Below are 10,822 nucleotides of genomic sequence, written 5' to 3' on the forward strand. Positions count from 1 at the left end.
ACATTATACCGAGTGTGCAGGGTCCGAAATTAAAACTCGGCAGTCGCCAACTGCGGAGTCGGGCCGACACGCGCACACCAACCACCACCTTCTGTTTGCTGATAGCTAGCGTTTAACTCAGGCTAATCAACGTACTAGCTAGCTAGCTAGCTAGTACATGGCGAGTTTTGGCAGCCAGCCTTCCAGAAGACAGCACAATGAAATTAAATGTTGACCGACAGGCGGGAAACGGAGTCTCGGTTACCCTGTCTGGGAGGCTTTGACACACTTTCCACACTCCGTGTCCGCGGACAGCTCCAGACTTGTACCGGCGTTGATGTTTAGTGCGTTGTCGGACACATGCAGCCACTTTACTGAAACCGCTCGCGGGACTGACACTAGTCCACGTGTACGTCCGAGCCTGTCTCCAGCGCCTCCACCTGCAGGTTGTCCGCTGTGTGTCGGCCTGGTATACTCTCGGTCGGCCGATTTAACTCTCCGGTCCTCATCTATATAGTGTCATGTATCACGTAGCTCTCCACAAGCAGAAAAAAGGAGCTTAAAACGCAACTTGCTGGTTCAAAATTAGGATTAACTAGCTAAGGAAAGTTAATTAGCAGTTGAGAAATAGATTGCATAGCCTATTTACATTGTTATCATGTAAAAGACGTTTTTTAAAACGTCATGCAAACACGCAGTGTCCCTCGTGGAAACACAAAAAAATAAAAATTATCATTAATTTGTGCAATTAATCGTGATTTTAGGTGATATTGTGCAATCCTAACTAGAAGCATTGCATGAGACAAAACATTCACCACCACAAACTATGAGGGTAGCTTAAGGGATAAAAAAAACTAAAACCTGAGAAGAGCATAACAGCAGTAAAGTAAAACAGAAAGGGAGGATAAATGGAGAAGAAAAGAGAGACAACATTGCCATGCAGCTGCATGAAACAGGGTATAAGCTTTTTGTACACACTTACGCAACCCAACATCCCACCTTTGAGTTATCTGAATGTGCTGTTCCATAAAATCTGGAAAAACAGCTTGAACAAAACAACTCGGGCAACTCATAAACAGGTTCTGCTACATTAAAGCAAGATGGATGGTTAGATGGGATAAGAGCACAAAATAAGCATATTACATTGTGCATAATAAGGAGACAGAGAGATTAAGTGCGTCAAAGTGAGGCGCCCTGAGGTTAGCATACAGGATGCCTTGACCGATCAAAAGAGAGTCTGTGTCATTAGAGGGAGTCAGAGGCCACAGACAGCCCTGCTCTCTCGGCCTGCAGCATCTCTGAACTTTAATTTGGGCAGGGGACGAGGTGCCAGACAGGAAGTCTGCCAGAGTAATTTCCAGAGGGATGTGACCTTTGCCTTCGTCGGTAGTGGATCGCATCTGCCACAGAAATTCTCCTATCTGATCCATATCCACTTTTCTTCCCACTCTATTAATTCCTTTTTCCTCCTCGAAACAGCTTTAGCTCCTATGCTTCCCGGTGTCTTCTTTCTCTTTACTCTCTCCTACATCGCTTGGACAATCACTTTGCTGGCTTTACTTGAAACCACATGGATTAACAGTTAAGACCCAGTTAGCTGTCTCATGTGGATAAAAGCAAAGAGACATATTTTAAAACTGTCTGAAGATTTGATGTTCTTGAGGGGATGTGGCACACTTCCTCGCAGATAAAAGACTTGCATCTCCTCTTTACAGTCCAACTCCTCCTCGTCATTACCCGTCAACAGCCTTGAAAAGCCTTCAATATGCTTCCATGAGACACATCTCTGTCTGTGAAATTCACACTTGATCTGACGTTGGCTGCAGAGAGGGTTTAGTGGTGTGATAACAGGTCCTCATGATATACGTCTAAGATGCAAGACTGAGGGGAGGATGATGACTAAAACGGATCCAAATCACAGAGCTCAGAGCTCTAACCTGACTCAAGACAGACTCCTGGAACTGCTATTGACTCTAAAAAAGAAATAACATCAGTCTGATGTCATGTCTTATGTTTGTTGTGCCTTGATTCTTCCATCCAAATGGTTTATTCTGGAAAAACCCTTGAAACAAGAATGCGTGATGACTGTCCAACAGAGTGGCATGGGTTGGTACCAAAAAGGTACCAGTTCATGGATACCTGTCTTAGTTCTCCTACCTTCAGCCGGGATGGTAAAGACCTCTTTAGGGATGTAGAGCTTGTCCTCTGCTGTTCTGGCCCAGTCCTTCATCCCTCTCCGACCCTTCATGGGGAAGTTTATATCGCTGGAAACGGCAGACACCGGCTCTCGCTGGACGGTTATCACTGAAAAAAACAAGAGAAACCGCATACATTTACCGCAGTGCAAAAGGAGCTGAAACAAAGGACAAAATGGGGAGAAGAATGAAAGCAACAGTGCAAAAAATTGGAAATAAGACTTTACACTGAATGAAATGGCAAGTTAAAATGGATCATTTAGAAGTGGTTTTGATATGAGCTTGACCGAAGATAAATAATGGTAAAAAATCACATCCAACTTCTGACCTCAATCCTATAAAATATTGAAATAAGTGAATGGCTTTAAATTGAGTTGGTGTGAAATGATCTGTTATCTGTCACTGTCATGCCACGTCACGTGGCAGCATGGTGTGACACTTACTGAGGTTGTTGGTAACCACCAGGAAACTCTGGAAAGGCTTCTGGGCTTCTCCGATGAGGTGAATGAAGTCTTCGACTATCCTCATCAGCAAAGCAGCACCGGGAGCGACCTGTGGATGGAGGCATGAAAAAGAGAGGTGGGCATCAATCCCAATGTCGGCGTAATTATAATCCATGGCAAAGCCTCTATGAGACATGTCTTACACATTGAAACACTTTAATTCATTGCATTATCTAGCCCACTGAATGTGTTTCAGGGTTGTAAATTGTAAACATGTGGGACATAATATCATAGCGGGTTGCAGGTTTATTTTGTCCAGATGGCAAGTAAACACACCTCGACTTAAGGACATCAAGCTGGGTCACACACAAAAATGTGCACACATGGACACCTATTACAAGTAATAGGTAGCCATTGTATTTAGTAAACAGGTGTGTGTTTTTGACTCTAAGAAAAGCTAATGTGGGAAGTGGTCAGACCCACCTTTACACACAAATTCATGTGTATAGAGCACTAAACCACACACAAACACACGCACACACAAACACACACTTTACCTGGTGGGCGTCCTCCCATTTCTCTACATTTTCCATGTCCAACATTAGGCTGAGTATCTGGAAGAATTTCTAGACACAAGATGAAGACGTTGTTAGCAGGGCACTATTTTGTCATGACATTGCGTAGCTAACCTGCACCCGCCAAGCATTAGTACAGCAGCAGTAGTGCAGCATTCTTCTGTCAAGTCTGGTACTGTAGTCCTCTGTACATAGGCGTATTGAAAAACATAAAATAATGTCTGTCAAATGACTGTCTGAGACAGGAGCATTTTGCTCACTCACAGGCAGTGAAAAGAGAAACAAAAAAAAAAAAACAACCTGTTTGAGGCCACAGCAACTGTGTAGCTGTAGCTCATTGTTATGCACACCCCGTGCAGTAGAAAGTGAAGCTCCTACATTAAACACATTTGAAGGCGTGCGCGAGACACCGCATGTTTATTACGGCGACTTGAGGCGTTTTCAACAGAAGGCTTAGTGGCTCCGCTTACCTGCACGTCGTCGGGAGCTGGGATGTAGGTTGCTCTTTTGAAGGTGTCCGTCACATTTCGCAGGATCTCCGTGGAAAAGAGAAGGTCGCCACTGTAGTAGCTTCTCCTCTGCAAGAGCTCCAGGAGAGTCCTTACGATCTGAGACATGCCCTCCCCAGCCAGGGTCCTCTGACCCTTCGCGAGATGCTCTCGTAACTACAACGTGCAGAGAGGGACAGAAATTAAGAAAAGTTGATAGTTTCATATCTGCATGTAACAGTCAAGATGATTAAATGCATGTCCACTGACACTTACTGTATGGATGTTCTTATTCAAAGTATGTAGCAGGTAAAAGTGTCAGAAACAGAAAGAACCAAGCAAACCTCCTAAGAAATCACAGGAATCTTTGGGATGCAAGCCGAGGGGGATGTATCATGACAGGAGTCTATATGTACACGGTTGGGTTTTTGTGCTTGCGCTTAAAATAGGCGAGCAAAAAGAGGCCTAGTAACACTCTCAGACAGAAATTGGATCCCATCACTTCAGAGACAGTGTGAATTGAATGGAGGGAGAGAGACAGAGCGATAGAGAGAGAGAGAGAGAGAGACAGAGAGAGAGAGAGAGAAAGCCTGGAAGAACAGAAGATAAAAGCAATCACAGAAAATTAATTATTGACTCCTGGTGTTAATGAAAGGCTGGTACAGAAGCTAACAGTACAATCAGCTCTTTCACGCGCAATCCCTGACCCCCATCTCCTTCCACCATCATCGAGGAGATGAAAAAGGTTGAAGTTCACAGAGCAGGAAAACAGTCTGGCTGATGAACACATTCATTAGCTATGTTCATTAATTGATAAGTGTGAGCGCAAAGCTCTGGAAAAGCTAATTAGAGATACCGGCAAGCCTTGCGTAAAGTCTATTTTGAGTAAACTTTGGAAATAAGAAAGTGGAACAGAGGTACATGATGGGTGAAAAAGGGGCAATTGAGGCAGACAATAACTTTTAAAAACAGATGAAGCCTTCACTTTCTCATACATTGACTAATGAGAGTTTGATGAAGACGTCATTATATAATCAGAAAGACTATTCAATGTATCTTTTTTTTTTTCTTCTTGCTGAATAGTTTCTGAGTGCTTGTTTGTTGAAAGGAAACTTACAGATAAATGTAAATATCTATATTCAAGTGAGACGCATCTGGCGAAGCTCGGAGGACCCCAGAAAGCAACTCCATTATTGTCCAGCATGCAACGACGACTAGCAGATCCTAAAAAGAGAAAAAGAAAACAAATATGTTACACAAAATTCATCAAGTTTAAAAATTAAACCAACCCAAGAACATGTCATCTACTTGTATTTATTACTATGGTGTCCAATAGTCATTGACCATGAATAGGAAAGCTGTTGCATGCTGCTGTGCATAAGTAAGCTATACACAAGAAATATATTCATACTTAATACAAAAATGCACTGCCAAAAATCCATGAATATCTTAAATGTATTCTAAATCCAACAGGTATTGCAATTCATCACCGCATTAAGGTCAGGGTTAATACACAGAGAGTCTGCATGATGGATTTTAATAAAAAGGAAAGTACAGCACATTTACAATATTGCCAATTATGAAAACAGTGACAAAACAAAAAGTCACTTTTGTGAATTTGCCTGTTCTTGGAGTTAAATGTGTTTTAGGCTAGTTACAAATACCAAATGTTGTATTTGTTCTGTAATGTTTGGCAGCTCCCACCTGCTGGCTGTTGTAACATGGCAGCCAGCAGATAAACTGGGGAAGGCTGCCAAAATACTTGACGAAGACAAAACCTTTTCCCTCGCCAAATAAATATGCACTTACTGAACTGTGGCTCTGCCTTTTTAGAAGTAAAGCGACACAAAGTTCCACAGTTAATTCAATTTAGTTTGTAAATTGATTTACCTTATGGCTAATATTCTTAAAGCAGTAATGTTCTGTTGGCAGGCGCCCTGATATATGGGGCCGCGCTGTGTTGTCGGAGCCAGTGACGTAGTTTATAAGATGTAGTAACACGTTCATATTACAGGCATTCTGAACCATCTGCTCTTGGCTTAAAGTCTGAAGAAGAAAGTGTCTGAAAAGATATCAAGGTTTGTGCTTGTTTCTGCTTTTGGGAGTTGAAAGGAAAGTTCTGGCAGCCAGCTGTTAGAGGAGCTCCTCAGGTGAGCTTAACATTGCAGTGATAAGTGATACGCAAATGAGCTTTGACGTTCAAGAATGGCATGTCTGCTGTACTAATTAAGGGTAGATGCTAGATGGTTTTAATGACCGCCTCTGTACACCAACGCTCATAATAGTAATGCTGTTTAGGGACACCAATCTGATGAGCTTTGGAAATGCATTACAGCATAAATCAACGTGAGCACCTATTTGTTCCAGACATAGGATCTTCTTTAGAAACACAGACGGCAGAGTAATCTAGGATAGCCTAATTATACATTATTTTACTATGTTTTCTTTGGTACTATTGAGATAGTTGCCTGTGCTTTTGTTGCACTGTATAGCCCAGCTACTTGTTTCCAACAGGGACTTTGTAGAGCGCCCTCTGGTGGACAGACTATGCAACGCCAACACTCATGACATGGTTTACCATCCGCTTTTATTTTATTTTCTAAATATTCATTTATCAGAATCATTTATTTGTCACTATACATGATTCTGATTAATGAATATTAAAAGTAAATATTATTATTATTATTATTATTATTATGTTTTTAATGTCCACTATAAATGCAGATACCGATAGTTTGGGAAACGCCTAATATCGGCCCGCCGATATATCGGTCGGGCTCTAATACATTCGTAGGGCTGACAAACGGCTGTTGCTTCTGTTGGACATTTCGTGGTCCTGTTGGGCAATTTCAAATGTTTCTTCCCAAGGATTGTTAATTCCTTTCTGTAGGTTATTTCTTGCTCACCTAAGCTTGCACTGCTCATGATAACTACAGGGGGTAACATCCATTCATGGGACTAACAACCTTCGGTTGCTCCGGTTTTTTAATGCATGTTACATTGTCTAAGGCTAGCTTATGACCAGTTTGTCTCTTTTATGAACTGTCTACAGATTAAGTCACCGTTGTATTGTGTATTGTCATAGTTGATCTATACCTAAAACTCCAGGCCTAACACAATCCCCAAATCACACAAGTCGTGATCGAGAATTGCTAACAGGTAACAGATTTTGGTTAAATTATCTCATGCAACTGACCAGTGGCGTTAGTTGGACACTTGTTGTAGACCGTTTCTCCAGCTGAGGCTCTCTTCCATGACATAGAGAGAAGGTGCTCTTCTTTACATATCTCATGAGGAGCTGCAGAGGTAGGTGAAAAAAAAAACATTGAAAAAGTGAATGCAGCTATTTAATAAATATATAATATAAATGATTCTAATTCAGTTTCTAGTGACACAGCTTTGCCCAAATGAAGCATAATATAAATGATTCAATTTCAGTTTCTAGTGACATATTTTTGCCCAAATGAAGCACAGACTAGCAGGCACACAAACAAAAGAAAAATCACCACACACACACACACACACACACACACACACACACACACACACACACACACAGACACATACGCAGCAGCAAATAAAAAAGGCAGACAGAGAAGCACAAAAAACAAGATTCAAATCAATGTTCTCCTGCAGCAGCTCCCAATCGTATTCCCTTGTACATTGCTCAGTGCTCTCTGTCAGTGTCACTGCCTCAGTGCAGTATCTCATTCCCTCTTCATCTTACCCCCTCTCTTTATTCATCTGTTTTCCCCCCTCCCTCTCTAACCCTGATGAAAAAACGAGGGAGAGTGCTCTGAAGATATTCCGAGGGGGTAGACATGTGTTGGCAGAGGCGATGCAGGGAGATGAAGAGGGACAGAGACCGAAGAGGGAAAAAGAAAAAGAGACACTGCCAGAGAAAAAATATGATATGATGTTCCCCTGAAATGCCAACAGACAAGACCCTCGTCTTGTGCAAAAGAGGCTCGGGAGCTACTCAAAACAAAGGGGTCACGGTGTAGGCTGCACTCAAAAGTTTATAATGCGTAGCCTGTCGGAGCTCAATGCAAGTATGTACACATCTGGGATTCAGACTTGTACAGAACATACACTTGCATAGCCACACGCACACACACAAAGCTTTAGTGGCTTAACGGCTGACACTGTAACATTGACTATCTCACCCTTTGGCAGGCGGAAAAACACAGAAAGAGTGAAAGCAAGCGAGGGAGATTAGTGCGGCAAAAACAATGTTAAAGAGTAAGGAGAAATTGAGAATATCTCAGGTAAACAAAGAAGATAAAAGGAAAGCACCACAAGGCAGGGACATACAACATCATTGAAGAGCTAAAGATGGATGGGTATGTGAATTGACATGAAGACAGACAAGAGACAGATAAAGATGAGAAGAGTGCAGTTCTAAAATTGCGATAGAAGCCTCTGGCACTGGTGCGAACCATTGGGAATCCCTTCCATTCTGTCTGACAAATACTGTGTATGTGCAGATTGGGCGCACACACAGATACACACACTCATGTCTCTAACATGGACCCACTAGGAGAGGCATGCAGAGAAATCCAGCTACACAGAAAAAGAATTTTGTTTAAACAGAGTTTTCAAGCATATATATATATTTATATATATATATAATTATATATATATATTATATTAATATATAATATATATATATATATATATATATATTATATAGGCCGAGATGTTTATATATGTGGTATACCTAAAGCGGTAGCCAGCCAATACCTTGGTGTGTGGTGTGTGTGTGTGTGTGTTTATATATATATATATATATATATATATATATATATATATATATATATATATGTATGGGCCGTGATGTTTTCATACTGTGGTATACCTTAAAGCGGTAGCCGGCCCATGCCTTGTGTGTGTTTATATATGTATGTGATATTTATATATTTTTCCTTCCCTCACACACACATTCACTGAGTCACTGACCAGGGCACTTCTTCTCATTACAGGACCGGACCTCCTCTCCCGAGCCATCACAGGGGTAGCCCTGTATTCCAGTGCCCTCGCACATCCTGAAGCGACGCTGCCAACCGGAGTCACACGTCTTGCTGCAGAGACTCCAGTGGTTCCAGTTGCCCCAGTTACCTCCACCTGGAACAGGAGCAAAGCAACGCCGGTGAAGATCGGGGAGCAAGTGTGGGAGGGAACGAGAGCAGCATGTTAGGTGAAATATAAATGAGAGTTGTTAATTAACAGTAAATTTAGGTTAGAACTCTGAGGCATTTATAAACTTTTCAATTTTTTAGCTTGGCACCTAAATTAAGTCAACAGGAGCCCATTCTGGGCCCCAGGCTCATTAAAACACACTAGCATTTTTGTCCTCCTTTCGGTTGAAATAGACTCTCTAGCCAAACTGGGTGCCAACCCATAACATAGTTGGCATGTGGAACACAAATCAGAGAACACTACACAGCTGCCTTTAGATACTCTGTGTTCATGTTCCATGTTTGCATAATGTGATTTTAGAGTGTGAATACTAAGCATTAATTTGTACGCCTTACCGCTGCAGGAAGGGTTGGTGCATTCTCTGCTCTCCTGGTGGGGGCCCTTACATTCGGCCCAGCCGTGCACCGACGCGCTGCAGCGTCTCTGCCTCTGCTGGGTTCCAGCGTTGCACGTCACACTGCATCTCGACCACGACCCCCACTCCAACCACTGGCCCTCCACTGGACAGAGGACAGGGGAGATGGAAGTGGAGATGGAGAGACAGAGAAATGAATGAAGGTGGAATGAAGACGATTTTGAGAGAAAAGGGGAAACCAGGATAAATGGATCCACATTTGTAATGGATAGGATAGAAGATGTCGAGGAAAAAAAAGAAGCAGTGCAAGAAAAGACACAGGACAGAAAATGTAAGCTACAAGTAAACAGAAGCTAGAACGAGTTAGGACAAATAAACAGAGGCTATTTAGTTTTCCCAAAAATATCAACAAACAAACAAACACACTTAATGGTCCTATGGACAATTTCAATATTTCAATCTGTTAGGAAAAACATAGCTGATTACCATTCTTTTCATGCTTTGTTTTAAAGAGTTCACGCAGAGTACAGGCAGATATGTTTTTTCAAAGTGTTATTAGAAAGGCACTACATTTCAACTCTTGACTGGTGTTTGTGCAGAAATGGATGAATAAAACAAATTACAGAATATTAATACAATGCAGCTCTGCCTGTCAGCCTGATGACATGCACAGGTGTTATCAAAGCCCCCACTGTCCCCTTCAATAAAGCGTTGCTGCAGTAATTGAGTTTTCAAATAAGATATCCAAATTCCAAACAATATAATCATCAGAAACAGGGAGATTAATCATTTACAGCGTGTGCAGTTAAAGATTTTTGGTATGTCATCAGCTTTATAGCTGTTAAATGTTTTGAAGATCTGTTCCAGAAAAGGATCCACAGTTCTGCTGGGACAATGCATGACAGCAAATGAAAATTCGTGAGAAAAAAAGGGAATTCTTCTAATCTATTTCTCACAGCTCTCGACACAATTTTTGATTAGAACTTGTCGAAACAAAAACTGTTAGAAGAGCCAATTACTGACCTGTGACCATGTTCATTTATACTTCAGAATACTGTTGAATAATGGGACTTTATTGTTGAAAATGTTAATTTTCGCTGGTTTCTAACAATTGCCAAAACCTTGTAGATCAAAAACTGGTATGAAAATCAAAAAAAAAAAAAAAAGTCCTTTGACATCTTTGCCAAATGCTAACAAAAGCACACTTCTATCCTGAATGGTCAACAGAAGCTTGATAATGCATCTGTTTTCCTACTGTGTTGTCCAACTGCATTATTGCTCCAGTTAAATGTATTGAAGGGGTGATACCCAATGTTTTACCTGTAGCTAAAGTAACCATTAAAAGAGCCATTAGTGGGTTCCCGGATAGCGCATAGCGTTCGCACATATTATACAGTCCAACATCACTAACCTCATTAGTCATACTTTTTGGTAGAAGTGATATTTCTACATGGCAAATAATTTACTAGTAAGACGTTCCAGACATTGCTCTCAAGGAATAACGGACTTTGATTAAATAGTTGATGGAGAGGGGAAAAACATATAAATAAGTGCAGAAAATTATAGGCTGCTCAGCCAAAATGATTTC

The 10,822-nt window shown here is 41.4% G+C and overlaps 1 protein-coding gene across 21 annotated transcripts in view; it reads right to left on the reverse strand.

Moving 5' to 3' along the window:
* adgrb2 (adhesion G protein-coupled receptor B2) overlaps positions 1-10,822 on the reverse strand; it is a 240,978-nt gene that overhangs the window by 92,408 nt on the left and 137,748 nt on the right. For all 21 annotated transcript variants that reach the window (XR_004334864.1, XR_004334860.1, XR_004334862.1 and 18 more), the window contains 8 exons: positions 9,215-9,379; positions 8,640-8,804; positions 6,877-6,978; positions 4,798-4,904; positions 3,663-3,857; positions 3,175-3,243; positions 2,618-2,726; positions 2,137-2,283 (listed from right to left, as the gene is read on the reverse strand). Coding sequence is in view for 8 of the 21 variants with exons in the window: in XM_032534850.1 (XP_032390741.1) it covers positions 2,137-2,283; positions 2,618-2,726; positions 3,175-3,243; positions 3,663-3,857; positions 4,798-4,904; positions 6,877-6,978; positions 8,640-8,804; positions 9,215-9,379 (1,059 nt within the window). In the remaining 13 variants the exon portion in view is untranslated. The remainder of the gene's footprint in view (positions 1-2,136; positions 2,284-2,617; positions 2,727-3,174; positions 3,244-3,662; positions 3,858-4,797; positions 4,905-6,876; positions 6,979-8,639; positions 8,805-9,214; positions 9,380-10,822) is intronic.

The sequence above is a fragment of the Etheostoma spectabile genome, chromosome 14, assembly GCF_008692095.1.
Source record: "Etheostoma spectabile isolate EspeVRDwgs_2016 chromosome 14, UIUC_Espe_1.0, whole genome shotgun sequence".
In the NCBI taxonomy this organism is placed as follows: Eukaryota; Metazoa; Chordata; class Actinopteri; order Perciformes; family Percidae; genus Etheostoma; species Etheostoma spectabile.